General features: G+C 52.8%; 1 protein-coding gene across 2 annotated transcripts; it reads left to right on the forward strand.

Moving 5' to 3' along the window:
* The first annotated feature begins 1,260 nt into the window (after positions 1–1,260).
* MIOS (meiosis regulator for oocyte development) lies at positions 1,261–17,405 on the forward strand. Of its 2 annotated transcripts, none has more exons than XM_078881914.1 (11): positions 1,261–1,613; positions 5,542–7,022; positions 8,563–8,658; positions 9,836–10,195; positions 10,895–11,064; positions 11,887–11,952; positions 13,276–13,434; positions 13,944–14,096; positions 15,357–15,564; positions 16,177–16,306; positions 16,834–17,405. In XM_078881914.1, exons 2-11 carry the CDS (start codon positions 5,693–5,695, stop codon positions 16,922–16,924), a joined length of 2,763 nt encoding a protein of 920 aa, XP_078738040.1. In that variant the 5' UTR covers positions 1,261–1,613; positions 5,542–5,692; the 3' UTR covers positions 16,925–17,405. The 2 variants fall into 2 exon arrangements, with proteins under 2 accessions (XP_078738040.1, XP_078738041.1); XM_078881915.1 differs by having other exon boundaries at positions 5,603–7,022.
* Positions 17,406–17,719: the final 314 nt, after the last annotated feature.

Below are 17,719 nucleotides of genomic sequence, written 5' to 3' on the forward strand. Positions count from 1 at the left end.
TGAAAATTAGGAGACAGGCACACGAAAATTAAATAACCTAGCAAAATATCGAAATATGATGTAATACAACACAGAGAGTCGGTTAACACACAATTAACGCATAGCCTGGTTGATTACGTGTTTCAAAATTTGCTAAGTTAGAATTTTAAGTGTGAAAATTCCAAAGAGAGGACACAGGCAGAGAGAACAAATTGCCAGAAAGAAAAAGGATAAGCTTAAAACTTCCCCGTAGAAGTGGTTCAATCTTAATTTAGGAGCTTTCGTGACTGCAGGAATTATTCTTTGGTAATATGTTATTTTAATTTATTATTTTATTTTTAGACGTGACTTAACCGAAAAGAACCAAAGAATAAAATTATTATGTTTTATTTTTATTATTTTATTACTTCCCTTCTATTATTTTATTGCTTCTCTTCTACGTGACTTTACCGAAAGAACCAAGAAGGTTTATATTTGGTTGCATTGTCATTTGAAAAATAAGGGTAATTGTGACAATGAAATTGTTTTATAACAGTGTGTATTTCCACGTAACTTTTGTGGTTAAAAAAATGTCAGAAGGAACTATAGTCCCCCGGGCATCTTCACTTTATCAAATGTGGCCCTCTTTGCAAAAAGTTTGGACACCCCTGGCTTACTGGCTTAGCCAATCGGATAGGGGGTGTGGTCACTGGACATGGGGTGTGACTTGTGTAGGAGGTGCAGACTATTGGGCAGGCCGCGTGACGACTAATTAGGGGGCGTGGCAACGGCCCACGTTGCCACGCCCCCAAATGCGTGCACACTGGATAGGGGGTGTGGCCTTATAGAGGCACCGTCACGTGATGCCGCCCGAAAGGGCACAGTATTCTTAATATGGGCAAACCTTACTCCATATATGGGACTAAAACATTAACATAATTTATCATTCTGTCGCGGATTCATTTCATTTGGTGCAGCGCGCATCCCCACCCCCCCGGCCGTGTTGGGCTTGTTAGCATAAGAGGGTTGGTGTGGCTACCGGGCAGGAGGACACTGGAAAGGGGACGTGGATATTAATGTAGGCGTGGCTATTGGACAATTGGGGGGGCGTCAAGAATGTGAGGGGCGTGGTTACTGAACAAGGGGGCGTGGCGGTTGGGCGAGAGGGCGTGGCTGTGGAGTAAGGGGGCGTGACTACGGAGTAAGGGGGCGTGGCTACTGAGTAAGGGGGCGTGGCTACTGAGTAAGTGGCGTGGTTACTGAGTAAGGGGCGTGGCTGTGTAGTAAGGGGGCGTGGCTACTGAGTAAGGGGGCGTGACTACTGAGCAAGGGGGCGTGGCTGCGGGCTAGGAGGCGTGGCTGTATTAGGGGCACGTGGGTTGCCGGTCTTAGGCCGCGGTCCGAGGCCGCGTTGTTTGTGTTTGTGCGGGTGGAGGCCGGGCCGCTTGGACGGAGAGAGACGCCGAGAGAGAGACACCGAGAGAGAGACGCCGAGAGAGACGCCGAGAGAGGAGAGGCACTTGAGTACGGCGGAGCGAGACACTGGGGCTGCGAGCCCCGTGTGGAGGTGGACCCCCCTTCGCCTGTCTCCCTTCCTCGCGGGGCAGTGAATCTCCCCCTCGTCGCGTGCGGCTCCAGGCGAGGAGAAGGCTCCGGTGCGTGCCCCGTGTGGTTTGAGGAAACAATCGGCGGGTTTTTGTTGTTGTGTCAACACCGATAACCAAAAAAAAAACCACAACCGGTCATCGGTTTGCCGCGCGGCTGAAATGTCGAGCGATACACGCAACACGTTTACGCCTTTTTGACCGACCCTACCATCCCTGTATTAGGCAGATCGCATATTTGGTGGGGTAAAGTGTGGGTACGCCGAACCTCTTTACAAGACGTCTCGTAAACGTGGAAGAGGAGACCAACACATACAACCACCCTCTAGCGCAGGGCTGAGGCCCGCGAAATCATTTGGGTCTGGCCCTGCCAAAGCAACCACAGGCGGGACTCGAAATTCAATACATCTAAGAGCAAACCTGGAAAAGCATACTATTAGTTCTTTCGGTAAAGTCACGTAAATTTTTGTTTTAATTATTAATTTAAAATTTTTCTACCTACGTGGCTTTACCGAAAGAACTAAGAGTATGAATCCTTGCAGTCACGAAAGCTTCAAACCTGGAAAAGCATACTATTAGTTCTTTCGGTAAAGTCACGTAACATTTTTAATTAATTTTAATTTTTTCTACCTACGTGACTTTACCGAAAGAACTAAGAGTTTGAATCCTTGCAGTCACGAAAGCTTCAAACCTGGAAAAGCATACTATTAGTTCTTTCGGTAAAGTCACGTAAAAAATGTTTTTAATTATTAATTTTAATTTTTTCTACCTACGTGACTTTACCGAAAGAACTAAGAGTATGAATCCTTGCAGTCACGAAAGCTTCAAACCTGGAAAAGCATACTATTAGTTCTTTCGGTAAAGTCACGTAAAACATTTTTTAAATTTTAATTTTTTCTACCTACGTGACTTTACCGAAAGAACTAAGAGTTTGAATCCTTGCAGTCACGAAAGCTTCAAACCTGGAAAAGCATACTATTAGTTCTTTCGGTAAAGTCACGTAAAAAATTTTTAATTATTATTTTTAATATTTTCTACCTACGTGACTTTACCGAAAGAACTAAGAGTATGAATCCTTGCAGTCACGAAAGCTTCAAACCTGGAAAAGCAGTTGCGAGTAGCGGCAACATCATCAATAGCAGCTAACATCACACACACCTCGCTAAAGAGAAGCAGTTCCAGCCATCGCATTAGGGGCGTGTTAATTAAATGTTTGACCAAATTTCACAGGCTAATTTTTAAGTTGATACTTTTGTATGGCCCGCGAATGATGTTATACATATTCAAATGGCCATTGGCAGAAAAAAGTTTCCCCACCCTCGCGAACGCTACAGAAACGAGAGGGCAGACGTGCCACTACTGATATTCTATTGTAAACGGTTACCGGTTTACCGGTAGAACCAATGATACATCCCACCACAGCTGATCTTCGTAGCGTGCTCAGGGCGCCGCGGTGGCTAGGAGATGTTAACTACCTCGCCTGGTATACATGAGATCGTGGATTCCATCGCGACCCTGACGCCTGCTGTGTATTTGGAGTTTGTGTGTCTCTCTATCTCATCATCACGGTGGCTAGGAGATGTTAACTACCTCGCCTGGTATACAGGATATCGTGGATTCCATCCCGACCCTGACGCCTGCTGTGTATTTGGAGTTTGTGTGTCTCTCTATCTCATCATCATCACGGTGGCTAGGAGATGTTAACTACCTCGCTTGGTATAGAGGAGATCGTGGATTCCATCCCGACCCTGACGCCTGCTGTGTATTTGGAGTTAGTGTCTCTCTCTCATCATCATCACGGTGGCTAGGAGATGTTAATTACTTCGCCTGGTATACAGGAGATCGTGGATTCCATCCCGACCCTGACGCCTGCTGTATATTTGGAGTTTGTGTGTCTCTCTCTTCCTGTGCACGCTTGGATTTGTCTCCAGGTCCTCCGGAGTTTCCGTCCACATATAGAAGCGTGCGTTTAGAGTATTCGGCTGCAGTACATTTCGTTTTACGCTGCCCGTTCGCCACACGAGACCGATTCCTCGTTATCCGGCTACCGTAATCCGAGTGCCAGTTCTCAAATGTATTTTGTCTAAACCAGGTGTGCGAACTCGGAAAGAGGCCAGCCAGGATGAGTCTGGTTTGCAGGAATCACCCGTGGCATTAGTCTCCCATTCCTGGGGGAGCGGTGTGGGGAGGCGGTAATTGCAGCTGTGTTGTTCGTGTGTGTGTGTAATCCAAATGTAGTTGATTTATAGTGACAATTCCGAACGTGGCAAATTTGAAATGCCATCACACGATGGCTTACGCTTGCGATATATGTTTGGGGGGGGGGCAGCTTTAAACATCTACTGTGAATGAAGCAGACGGCATGTGTTAATATGGTGAAACATCGCATATTAATTAGGGCGGCTGCTGGATTTGAACCGTGCACCTCTGGTGGATCACGATGTCACCTACCCTGCAAGCATCTTAGCTCCACTAATCCGGGCGGGGGGATGTTATATGTTTGACCTGCAAGCAACAGTGCCTAATTCTGGTGCACTGCTCGCTTTAAGTGACAGAAGTGACCGCCTTGGAATATCATTAGGCCGATGCGTAGTAACATCACCTTCGTGAACGGAACATGAAAGACCCCCACTGCGGTTGTGGCCATGTAACCCCAACTATGGATCGTGCAGTCAACTAAAGCACTGTGGTTTTAAGTTTGTTTTCTCTCTGTGTTGTCTCTCTCTGCCCGTGTGTCTGTCTTTGTGTCTCCGTGTCTGTGTTTTGTCTCTCTCTCAAATTTCACACTTAACTTCTAATTTAGCAATCCTTGGAAGAACGTAATCAACCAGGCCATGCGTTAATTGTGTGTTGACCGACTATCTGTGTTGTATTGCATTATATTTCTAGGTTTTGTTTTCTCTTTCATTTGTACCTGATGATGATTGCTTGTGTTGCGATCGAAACGTCGTATGCTATTATTTAATTTAATATTTTATCTTTCTACGTGATTTTACCGAAAGAACCAAAGAGTAATAGTGAAACTATACACAAACTCTCTTCCTTAAGCCCTCTAGTCGTGCCTGTGAGACCTTGACATTGGCGTTTAGCTCCTGTACATATTGCTACCATACGCAAGAACAGAGTAGAAACAAAATTGACCGAGGTGCGAATGTTAATGTGTGGCCCCTGTTTAAATATTCACCCACTGGTATGTTGCGGTTATTAATTAATATACAAAGCAAGCACAGGTGGACGCCACAGAACCAGTGGTGTCATGCCACCCAGGTCACATTAATTATGTGACCGTACTTCACCACGGTGGTTGCTACGGTTGGTGATGGAGTGGGGGAGCATAGACGGAGCTTAGACGTACAGGACAACAATGGATTGAAAAATATACCCCCATATATTTATTTCATTATCGTCTTGGCCTTCCCAAGACTTGTGTTAATTAAGGAGTCAATCTTTGCGCGCTGGTTTCTCTCTTCTGGGTCTCATCAGTGCAGTCAGGCGTTTTAACATTTGCTGGTTTGCCACTAGTTATTGGCTGGAGCCCTCTCTTGACACCATGGGCTGTCTTCACCATGAGCGTAAAAACAACTTGGCGTAAAACATTGTTTAAAAATAAGGCTGATTTTACTGTTGAGCCCCATCAGTCAGCCAGGGATTTTTAACGACATTTCCCGGTGAGCAACATCGTAATATTGCTGGTCTGCTAGCATCCACATCGACGTTATAACTTTCTGAGCCACCCTTACTGGACATCTGTGAAAAAAGGCTTCGTAGTGCATTGGATTTCTCCAGCATAAATAAATATGATGATTCTGTAGTAGTAGGTTTTTACCCTTTAAACTGGTACAAAAACTGACACCGTGTACCAGTTTATAGGGTAAAAACCTACTACTATATTTTGCCACTGGTAAAGGAGATGTCTCATGGTGTAAATGATGATTCTGATTCAGTAGTAATGTGTAATCTCCATCATTGTCTCGGCCAGGCTTGGTGGAGCAGGAATCTCTGCATCTTGGTCGTAACGCTCAGCTGCGGTGTCGCGACAGACGGCCCCACGGATTTCGCCCGTGTATAGGCCGGTGCCCGGGCCCAGGCGGCGGGGGGGGGGGGACCCCGGTCGTGAACCGCCCGCCGCCATGAGCGGCTCCCGGCCGGATGTGGTGTGGTGCCCGCAAAACGGCAACCGCTTCGTGATCTGCGACTCTGAAATCTCGCTGTACCGCGTGGACGCGGCGCGTGGCGGCGGCGGGGAGGCGCGCGATGGCAGCCACCGCCTGTCGGAGGATTCGACCGCCACCCTCCTCGACGTCAACTCGGAGACTCCCTACATGAAGTGCATGGCCTGGTGCCCTTGGCAGAAGTCCGAGTGCCTCCTGGCCGTGGGCCAGGCCAACGGGCGCGTCGTGCTGACGAGCTTGGGCCAGGACGGCCTGGCTCGCCACAAGGAGCTCGTGGGCAAGGAGTTTGTGCCGAAGCACGCGCGGCAGTGCAATGCGCTGGCGTGGAACCCGCACGACCGCAGCCTGCTGGGCGCCGGACTCGACAAGCACCGCGCGGACTTCTCCGCGCTGGTGTGGGACGTCAACGCCAAGTTCGCGGCCTCCGAGGGCGCCTCGGCCGCCGCCATCATGGAGCGCGGGCGGCTGCTGCTGTCTGGCGAGGCCGAGACGAACATGGTGGTGACGAAGCCCGTGTGCGAGTTCGGGCAGAACGACGCGTGCCTCTCGCTGGCGTGGCTGCCCCGGGACGCCCGCCTGCTGCTGGCGGGGATGCAGCGCAACCTGGTGACCTACGACCTGCGCGACACGACGCAGAAGAAGCTGTTTGCCAACACCAAGGCGGTGCAGGGCGTGACCTTCGACCCGCACTTCCCCGACCGCTTTGCGTCATTCTTCGAGGGCCAGGTGGCCGTGTGGGACCTGCGCGTGCCCGACAAGCCGGTGCTCACGCTCAACGAGCCGTCGCGCCAGCTGAGCAAGGTAGCGTGGTGCCCGACGCGCACGGGGCTGCTGGCGACGCTGGCGCGCGACAGTGGCGTCGTGCGGCTCTACGACATGCAGCACACGGCGCCCGGCGCGCTGGGGGACGAGGCGGAGCCGCCCATCATCGAGCGCAGCGTGCAGCCGTGCGACGGCGCCGTGGCCTCGTTCGCGTGGGTGCCCACGTCGCAGAACGGCATGCTGGCGCTCAGCCAGTCGCGCGCGCTTGTCGACTTCACGGTGTTCGAGCGCATCGCGCTGGACTGGTGCCCCGCCGCCTCGCTTGTGTGGGCCTGCGGCCGCCAGCTCTACAACTGCGCCGAGAGCCCTGCGGGGGCCGGGCAGGCGGCCGAGCAGGACATCTCGGCGAAGATGAAGCGGCGCGCGCTGAACCGCTACGGCGTGGAGACGGAGCTCGTGTGGACCAACCACGTGCTGGCCATGGACGACGACCCGCAGCTCAAGTCGCTGTGGTACACGCTACACTATATCCTTTTTGGCGCAGAGGCCGCGGGAAGCAAAAAGCCCCATGCGCTCGCTCGCTCGTCCGCTTGCTCGTCCGCTCGTTCGCCGCTCCCTTACCGCTCGCCGGTCGCTCAAACAGCTGCGAGCTTCACGGGAAGGAAGGGGATGAGCGGTGTGGGGTAGCACAGGGGTGCCCAACCTCTCTGGGCCCATGGACCGCCACCACACAGTGAATGAAAATGTGGCTTTAGGTGAAAATAATTGGTGTCTGCAGAGTGGCTGTGTGGACCGCCTCCACCCCTCCGGCTGTGCGGATCACCAGGGGTTCCGCAGACCATGAGCACGCCGATAGTTTAGAACGTAGGTTTTGGTTGCCGATACTTTTGAGTGGTATTTGTGTTCAGCTTTGGGCCGCGTGGTAATAGTTTAATGCCAAATTTACCATCCTTAACCATGCACCACACGGATTGATTGCAACCTTGACAAAGAAATGACTTTTACGTGCGATGAATTGGTTGTATGTATGTTGAATTTCTGTTGCACCGTACGTAGCCGACCGCGTTAATCGGAGGTGCGGGGTAAGGACAAACAAACTAAACACAAAAAACAGTTCTAAAGAAATTCGCTTTCAATCTAGATTTAAAAGTGCATAGATCCCAGTGGCATCCGAATATTGGTTGATATAATGAGTACCACATTGTCAACAGTGGTGGTCCACTAAGGAGTCTCATAGCGCCCCACAATAGGAATGGGTAATGTTCGCCACTGGCTTTGCAGAGCTGTGTATTGGATGAGCACTGATGCCGCAATGCTCACGTGAGCAAGGGAATCACTTTGATTTGATACATTGGCGGCAGGTGTGATGTTGCTCCCTCGCCTCATATACAGGAGGTCGTGGGTTTGATTTGGACCCTGATGCTTGTATGTTTGGAGTTTGCGTGTTCTCCCCAAGGTCGCGTGGATTTTTCTCCGGGTCCTCCAGTGTTTCCCCTCCACATTTAGAATCAACACGCGTTCAGAGTATTGGGCTGTTATAAATTTCCACGTGATAAGCCACTTCATTGAGCTATCATTTGTGATCGCCAGGTCGCTTCTGAAAAAGAGCCACATAGTTCAGTGAGCCTTACCTGGTAAAATGAAAAAATGTTTAAATAGTCTTAGAACCTTACCTGCACGCCTCTGCATTCATCACGAGTGTAAGAGTTAATACAAATTGACGAGTCGTTAAATTCTGCGTAGGTTCTTTCATGGATGGGACTCCCCCCCCCCCCCCCCCTCGTACGACTCCCCTCCGATGCGTTTACGTTTCGCTCCATGTACCATGTGCCGCTGCTGCTATTGGGAGCATGGAGCGGAACATCGGACACCTTGCCCAATAGCACACGGTTCAACCCGCGGTGCGGCGATCGTCGGTTCACAGGCAAGCACAACTCGCGGTTTGCGAATCCCACCTCCTCCCACCCACCCCGTAGCCATCGGTCGCGTCCCCCACGGCTGTTGCTGCTGTAGGGGACGCAGCATCATCGCCGTCCGTCGTGTTCATCGTCCTTGACGGGAGACACTCATGAAGCGCTACGTGCAGGAGCAGGAGGACAAGCCCGGCAGCCAACCGCCCGCCGTCTACCAGGGCATCAAGGCCATCGTGCGGCCAGATCCCGGTGAGCTCCAACCCTCACCCGTACCGTGACCGCGCATGCTCACTCAGGGGGTGCTGCGCGATGAGTTTAATGCCGGCCCGGTCTAAACTCCTGCCGATGTGATGTGTGAGTGATTTGTGTGTGTGTATGGTGGTGAGCTCGCTGTGTTACGAACCTGGCGATCCGAGTTCGATTCCTGCTCAGGGCTAACACCAGTGATGATTATCTGAACCAGTCTTAGGCCTCCCCTAGGTCGACTGGTGCAGTGTGTAAACATCGCCACTCGCGAGACCAAGGCGGCCGGGCGTGGTGCTGGCCACCCACCCCTCGTGTGCCGTGCTGGCCTTCATAGGTGCTACTCGCTAACAGCACTTGCCCCAACAGTCTGTTACAGGCTATATGGGTAATATAATATATAGTATCGTAATTGTATAGTGAATATACAGCAGTGTGGTATACAGTAGGGTGGGTAGAATAATACATAGTGTAATATTACAATGTTTAGTCTAAGGTGGTGTACAGTAATGCAGTATGTGATTTAATGTTGGGTTTGTCTATGGCAGTATATAGTACAGGGTAGATCCGTGTGATGTAAGAAAAAAGTTTAGCTGGAGGCATATTATATTTTTTGCGACATAGAATTGTAATGTATGACTGACTGTTAGTAGCTCAGCTTATTGGAGAGTATATTTAGTATATTGATGATATTGATGTAGTTTATATTTTAGTTTTTTACGTGGTGGTTTGGGCTGCTGCAGCTCCTTACTATTAAAATTCCTTCCCTTTATTACTGCTAACCCTACTTCCTCCCTTTGTTGCTGCTAATCCTACATACTACATAATGCACGGGCATAATATGACTTTGAGACCCCCCCCCCTTACCTACTACACATTCCACAAGTAGTGACTAATCCCATATCTGCATTTTCCATAAATATGCTAAATCCCTCTGTTTATATGCAAATTCCTTTGTCAAGGCGCCCTTCCTCTAACCCAGCTTAAATATACGCTGCCAAGCGTGGTGGTGTTCATTCAGACGCTGTCTTCCCGACAGACCTGTTCTTCACCTGAGGACGGCTGCTTGCGTTGTGGCCGAAACGTCGTGAGAATTGTATTTTATTATGTTTTATTTTTATTACTTTATTATTTCCCTTCTATGTGACTATATGGGGGATCTTTGTATTTGCGCGCGTCGCAGGGAAGCCGGAGAGCCTGCGCTTGTCGTGCTCGGACCCCGAGCGCCGCCTCGAGGTCTACACTTTCGACAGCGCCGAGCGCCGCTTGGCGCTTCGGCTCTGCGGGTGGACTGGGCCCCCGGCGCTCGCCGGGGACGAGCGCGATGACCAGGGGGGCGACGAGGCCTCCACCGTCACGTCCGCCGCGGCGCCGTCGCGGCCCTCTCCGGGACCCGCGCCGGGCCCCGCTCAGGAGCGGCCGCCACTGCGCTCGGCGCTGGAGCCGGACGAGGAGTGGGAGCGCCGCGCCGCGATGGCGCTCTTCCACCTGCGCATGCGCGCCGCCATTGACATCCTGCAGCAGGGGGCGGCCTGCGCGAGCGGTGAGCGGGAGCGGTGAGCGCGAGCGGTGAGCGCGAGCGGTGAGCGCGAGTGGTGAGCGGGAGCGGTGAGCGGTGAGCAGGAGCGGGGAGGGCGCGCGCCGAGCTGAAGCGGGAGTCCTACTGTTTCGTGCGCGTGATGGTGGTGCCGGTAGCGGTAGCATGGGTATCAGGAGCTAGATGCCCATCTTCTCGGTTCTTTCGGTAAAGTCACGTAGAAGGGAAGTAATAAAATAATAAAAATAAAACAATCAAATTCTCACGACGTTTCGGCCACAACGCAAGCACCTGAAGACGGCTGCTTGCGTTGTGGCTGAAACGTCGTGAGAATTGTATTTTATTATGTTTTATTATTTTATTATTTCCCTTCTACGTGACTTTACCGAAAGAACCAAGAAGATGAATCCCTGCAGTCACGAAAGCTTTAAATCGAAATTTAGATGCCCATTGTTGGCAGCGGACTCCATGGTGGCGAGATGTTAACTACCTCGACTGGTATGCGGGAGGGGCTATGGTTTCGATCCCGACCCTTTGGAAGTTCGTGTGTCTCTCTCCCCGCTATTGCGTAGATTTTCTCTCCAGGTTCTCTGGGACAGGGTAGCCTGGGGGTGAGGGAAGAGGGGCAGCGTGACCCTATATCGACCCCCTTGTTAACCTCACCTGTGACCCCCGCGTTGACCCCTGGCGCCACCACCACCACAGGCGACGTGAACCTGAACGTGGTGGCCATGGCGCTGTCTGGCTACTCGGCAGAGCGCGCGTCCCTCTGGAGGGAGATGTGCGCCGCGTTGCGTCTGCAGCTCTCCAACCCGTACCTCCGCGCAGCCTTCGCCTTTCTCACCAGCGACGCAGGCAGCTACGAGCACGTGCTGGTGAGGGGCCTACGCGGACACTCGGCGACGCACGCCACGTGCAGGCGTGTGCGCGTCTTTCTGTCTGTTGGGGGAGCGGTAATGTAGCGGTTACTGCGCTACGAACCTGGCGTGACCCGAGTTCGATTCCCGCTCACGCCAAACACCAGTGACGATTATCTGAGCCAGTCCTGGGCCATCCCGAGGTCGACTCAGCCTTGAATGAGTACCTGGTGCGGTGTGTAAAACATCGCCACTAGAGAGACAAAAGCGGTCGGGCGTGGTGCTGGCCACCCACCTGCTCGTATACCGTTCCGGCCTTCATAGGTGCTACTCGCTAACAGCACTTGCTCCAACGGTTTGCTAAAGGCTATACGCGGGATATTTGTCTTTTGTGTATGCGTGTGGTCTTAAAATGCACACAGCCTGGCACAAGCGCCGTGGTGAAGTCACCGCCGCTTAGTAGCGAATAGCAGCTGTTGTCTTCGTGTGCATCTATATATACACCCTCTATGGGGGTCTTGGTACAGAATTTGTCTTAAATAAGTGCCCGCTTAAAAACACTTTCTCCAAAAGTCTAAGCATGCTGTATGAGGATCTTTATATTTGTATGTATCATGGCGTGCTGTGTGTGTTCACATCTATCTATCTATCATGCCAATTTGCTCGCAATTGCCCACCAGTGTGCGGGGGCTCTATGGGGGTCTCTTTAAGATGTCGCTTTAAGATGTTTTCTTGTTCATGTTTTTAGTTTTTTGTTTGTTGCGGTTGCACCCGATTCAAGAGCCGAATGGCTCGCAGGGCTATACCTAATACATGAACTTGAACTCTGTCTCTGTGCAGAACGAGCGAGGCATGGCTGTGCGTGACCGCGTCGCCTTCGCCTGCATGTTCCTCAGCGATGCTCAGGTGAGAGCGGGGGGGGCGTAGTGTGGGGCTGCGAGTCAGAACATCGCTCGTAGATCGGCATGTGTGAGTGGTCACGAGATGTTCACTACCTCGCTTGGTATGCAGAAGGTTGTGGGTTTGATCCCGATCCCGACGCCTGTATATTTGCAGTTTGCGGTGTCTCTCTCCCTGTGGTCGCGTGGATTTTTCTCTGGGTCCTCTCGTTATACCCTCCACATTTAAAATCAACATCACAAGTTTAAGAGTAATGGCTGCTATACATTTCCACGTGAGAATCCACTTTGTTGAACTATCATTTTTGGCTAGGTTGCTTCTTAAAAAGAGCTCAGTCGGCCTTCCCTTGTAAAACAAAAAAAATGGTTTAATGAGTGTGTTTAGGGAGCGGTAGTGCAACGGTTAGGGCGCTGCACTACAAACCCGGCGACCCGAATTCGATTCCCGCTCATGGCCAACACAAAAACAAAGCCACCTGCCTGGCTATTTTATGTCATCAAATGGTCCCCTCTGCTGAATTCCCCATGAGTAATGGGGGCAGTTGTTGTGGAGGAGTTTCCATACCTGGGCAGCGTGCTCATGGCCAGCTTTGTTCTGGCAGTGGGAGGTCTCGCTACTAATCAGTCGAGCTGCATCTTTTCATCAGTTGCTTCATGCTGTGTGAAAAGCTACCCGTCCTGTTGCTCAGTACGAAGCTCCGAGTCTTCTCAGCCACAGTTTTGCCTTTTCTGCTTGCTTGCAAAACATGGGCCCCTTTAAATGAAAATCTGCACTGGTTTGAAACACTCAGGCTGGTCTGGCAATTATCGGTCAAGGATTCAATCAGACTGGATTGAGCTCAGAGATCCCCTGAAAGATCTGGACCAAGTCCCATCAGTGAGCTCCTCCAGCAGGCAAGGATGCATTGGCTGGGTCATGTAGCTCACATGCCCAGCCTCCACATGCCCAGGCAGTTTCTGTTTAGCTGGATATAGGGGGACTAATTTGGCACTGTACAGGCTGGAGATATAGGCTCATGTGGTACAGAAAGATGTGGAGCTGAGTGAACTTGCCGATGAATGGAACCAGCAGTGTCAAGATCAGTCTCTGTGGAGAAGGAGGTTCATGAAGGACGCTACTGGACAGTTTATAGGAAGTAACCCTCCAGCAATAATGGTGGTCAGAGGAGCGGTGCTCACAAGTTGGCACAGTGGGGAGTACAGCTGGTGCATCTGCCAGTCCAACCCACACCACCTGGGTCTGTCACGTGACCTCCTGCCAGCAATGGTGTCAAAGCGCACCTAGCCTGCCACAAGCCCTGTGGTGACGTCGTCGTGTGTGCATGTGCAGCTGTCGCGCTTTGTGGAGAAGCTGGCTGTTGAGATGCGGGAGGCAGGGAACCTGGAGGGGATGCTGTTGACCGGCCTCACCAGGGATGGCATCGACCTCATGGAGAGCTACGTGGACCGCACGGGCGACGTGCAGACGGCATGCCTCTACATGCTGCAGGTGCTGGCCCTCGCTCACCCCGGTTACTGTGGTCCCTCACCCGCCGCTCACTCGCCCCGCTCGCTCGCCCCACTCACTCGCCCCGCTCGCCCCAATCACTCGCCCTGCTCACCCCACTCGCTCGCCCTGCTCGCTCCACTCGCTCGCCCCGCTCGCCCCGCTCACCCCACTCACTCGCCCCGCTCAGTCGCCCTGCTCGCCCCACTCGCTCGCCCCACTCGCTCGCCCCGCTCGCCCCGCTCGCCCCGCTCACTCGCCCCGCTCGCCCCACTCGCTCGCCCCGCTCACCCCACTCGCTCGCCCCGCTCGCCCCGCTCACTCGCCCCGCTCGCCCCACTCGCTCGCCCCGCTCACCCCACTCGCTCGCCCCGCTCACTCGCCCCGCTCGCCCCACTCGCTCGCCCCGCTCACCCCACTCACCCGCCCCGCTCGCCCCGCTCACTCGCCCCGCTCGCCCCACTCACTCGCCCTGTAAAGAGCGCCGCTCTCTGCTCGCGCGCGTGCCCCAGGCCTCGTCGAGCGACATCGTGATGGAGGCGCGCGTGCAGCACTGGGTGGAGAGCTACCGCACACTGCTCGACACGTGGCGCCTTTGGCACAAGCGAGCCGAGTTCGACATCCACCGCAGCAAGCTCGACGCTACGGCCCGCCCCCTCCAGCAGGTGTGCACGCACGCGCACCCGGCTCGCAAGCGGAGCCTTCCGCTCTCTCTCTCTGCCTTCACTACGAGCACCAACAGCAGCTGCTGGCAAGTGCTGGCAGCTGCTGGCAGGTGCTGGTAGTGCTAAAAGCAGCTGGCAATAGCTGACAGTGCTAACATCAGCTGGCAATTGCTGACAGTTGCTGACAGCATCTGCCAAGTGCTGGCAGCAGCTGGCAGTGCTTGACAGCAACTGGCTGTGCCGGCAGCAGCAGAAGTGGGGGCAACCTGTTCCTTACCGAGCGTCAAACAGGGAATAGAGCGCACGCCTTGGCGAGGCAGTCCAATAGAAACAAGGGCCTGCTCCCCGCTCTACCCTCGCGCTCACATGGCGTTGTCGGTACGTCACATCCCAGAAAAGCAGGGCGGCGCATGGTGGAGGTGAGGACGGTTTGTGTTGTGATAGCCCCTCTCAATGGCTCGGGCGCACGGAAGCGATTACAATTCTCCCTCGTTTATCAGTTGAACGGTAAAGCCGTAGTCCTGCAATTGCTTTCTCACGGTGCTGTTTGAGGGAAGGGCCATCGCTTAGAGGGAGCTCTTGGGGATATTTGGCCTACTCTTCCAAGCTGAGCAGACGTCTTGGAAGAGGAGGGGCGTACACATACTTTACCCTCCCGTACCTCCGATTAGCACGGTTGACTACATATGGTGCGAAAGAAGTTCAGCATGCAACACCTAAACGTGCCGACCGTAGACTCAACTATGGCGAACCCTGGGCGGACAGAGGCGGCGGGATTGGGGCGAGGGAAGAAAATTTAAGAAGCTTCCACCGTTATTTCAATTGCCTCGCCGGTAGGTGTAGTTTAACTGGTGACTTGGTACGCTGACTTTCATCCCAATGGTGGTGGTGGTGGTGGCGGCAGCTGCCTCCGTGTCTCTACTGAAGAGGACGTTTCCATTGTATGGCAAGTAGAAACCCGATGTTAACTTCCTCGCCTGGTGTGCGATTCCGGCCCTGACCGCCTGCTGTATATTTGGAATTTGCGTGTCCCTCTCTCCGCTTGGTAGTGTGGATTTTTTTCCAGGGTCCTTTAGTTTTTCACCTCCACATTCAGAATCAACATGCATTTTAGAGTATTCGGCTGCTACAAATTAACACGTGATAAGCCACTTGTTGAGCTATCATTTGTGATAGACAGGTCACTTTCAGAAAAGACCCAAAGCGGGTAAAATAAGAAGTTTAGTTTATAACTTACTCCCCCCCCCCCCCCCACCACAGGTGTTTGTGAGCTGTAATTTCTGCGGGAAGTCCATCTCCTTCAGCGGCTCGACCACCACTCACCCCACCCGCAGCGGCTTCTCGCAGTATGGGGGCAGCGGCTCCCCCGTCAAGTCAAAGGTCACGAGCTGCCCCGGCTGCCGCAAGCCCCTGCCGCGCTGTGCCCTGTGTCTCATCAACATGGGCACGGCGGCCTCCAACTACACAGGTGCCGCGGGGGAGGGGCACGGGGACAGGGATAGGGGGACAGGGACAGGGGGATATACGCAGACATGTGGATATGGGGCAGAGGTCGCAAACGGGTTTTGATTCCGTACCCGTACCCGGCCGCACCAGGGTCGCAAACGGGTACCCGTACCCGGCCGTACCCGTACCCTACCCGTACCCTACCCGTACCCGGCCGGGTACGGGTAGGGTACGGGTATCGGGTACCTGATTGCGACCTCTGGGATGAAGCCATGTTGCAGGTGCGGGTGGGTTGATTCTAGGAACTTGAATTGTGAGAAAGAGACAAGACGTTGGGAAATGAGTGACAAACAGTTACTCACCAGTGACTCACGGTCTACCCGTACCCGGTCGCACCAGGGTCGGGTACCCGGTTGCGACCTCTGATATGGGGTACAGGGACAGGGTGACACGGAGAGGAATAGAGGGCAGGGGAATAGGGTGACGTGCAAACGGGGATATTGGGTCAGGGATGGGGTGGACGCAGATAGAGGGGGACATGAGCCACCTGGACACACCACTGGACGTGGCGACGCAGGGGCTGGTGCTGTGGTTGACGGCTGTCACCAACTGCTGTGGCTGCCGCTGCTCTCAGGTCTATCCAAGCCGGAGGCGAAGGGAGGCCTCAGCAAGGAGCGCAAGCTCTCGCAGTTCAACAGCTGGTTCACCTGGTGCCAGAACTGCCGGCACGGTGGCCACGCAGGCCATATGATGAGCTGGTTCCGGTGAGCTCAATCTCCGTCTTTGTGCCTCTCCGTGGCAAGCTCGTAGCTTGACTGTTAGCTGCAGGGAGGTCTTGGTAAAGTACTGCAATATCGATTTAAAGCTTTCGTGACTGCAGGGATTCATCGTCTTGGTTCTTTCGGTAAAGTCACGTTGAAGGGAAATAATAAAATAATAAAAATAAAACATAATAAAATAATTCTCACGACGTTTCGGCCACAACGCAAGCAGCCGTCCTCAGGTGAAGAACAGGTCTGTCGGAAAGACAGTCTGTCTTCCCGACAGACCTGTTCTTCACCTGAGGGGGATGGCTGCTTGCGTTGTGGCCTAAACGTCGTGAGAATTGTTTTATTTTTATTATTTTATTATATCCCTTCTACATGACTTTACCGAAAGAACCAAGATACTGCAATATCATCGTCGTCATATCCATTACCCCTATAGTTTAACCCAACGCTGCAGGAAAGTCCTCGAAGTGCCGACGTTGTGTCTGTGTGCCGCCCCCCCCCCCCACCTTCCCGTGTCTCAGAGAGCATGCCGAGTGCCCCGTGTCCGCCTGCACCTGTAAGTGCATGCAGCTCGACGCCACGGGCAGCCTGGCCCCCGCAGAGCCACTCTGAAGCACGCCGTGTGGGCCTGGGACACTTGAGACCTGGGACACGGAGCCCTCGGCCACAGCGATCTTGGCAACGGGAATTCTGATATCGCCACTGTGCTTGCTGACCCTGACACTACCAACCTCTTCATTGTTAAATGGACATGAGGGTTTCCCCAGGGCGTCTCCTTGGGTGAGGTTGTGTGAGCGAGTCTGTGCATCTGTGGGTTTCGCCGTGTGTGTGTGTGTGAATCCAGTGCCTTGTTAGCTGGGTTTGTGTGTAATACATGGGGGCGATATACACACACACTGCGTGAAGGGCAATGAGAGGTGTGCTGGTCGCGATAGTAAAGTAAGGAGAATTCTGTTTTGGGTTGGTGGCGTATTAGCACACTGTGCTCTCCGAACTTGGTCATCTGAATTTGATTCACAGCCACGGCCAACGATACCTGCACCGGTGTGGATAAAGCAAATTAGGTTGAGTTGTCAATAAAAGTGAATTGTAACAGTGTGTGGAATGTTTTTCTGTGTGAATTACAATGGGAAACAGATCCCAAATGAAGTTAAATATGCACCTATCACAAAGGAAGTGTACGTGAATGACACCAATTATACCTGCGCAAAAATAATTTACATCAAAGAATTAAAAAGACTAATGGACATTTACGACTTAATAATTGTAAATATTTACCAAGGAGACCCTCGCCCCTCCTCGCCCTGTCTCAATGGCTATTGGGAAGAAACCGCTGACTCGGGTTTGATCTCTCGTCCCAGGCAGAGCTTAGTAAATCAATGATTGTGTTGTCTTATATAGTTTAGC

Source organism: Lampetra fluviatilis, chromosome 63, assembly GCF_964198595.1.
Source record: "Lampetra fluviatilis chromosome 63, kcLamFluv1.1, whole genome shotgun sequence".
Taxonomy (NCBI): domain Eukaryota; kingdom Metazoa; phylum Chordata; class Hyperoartia; order Petromyzontiformes; family Petromyzontidae; genus Lampetra; species Lampetra fluviatilis.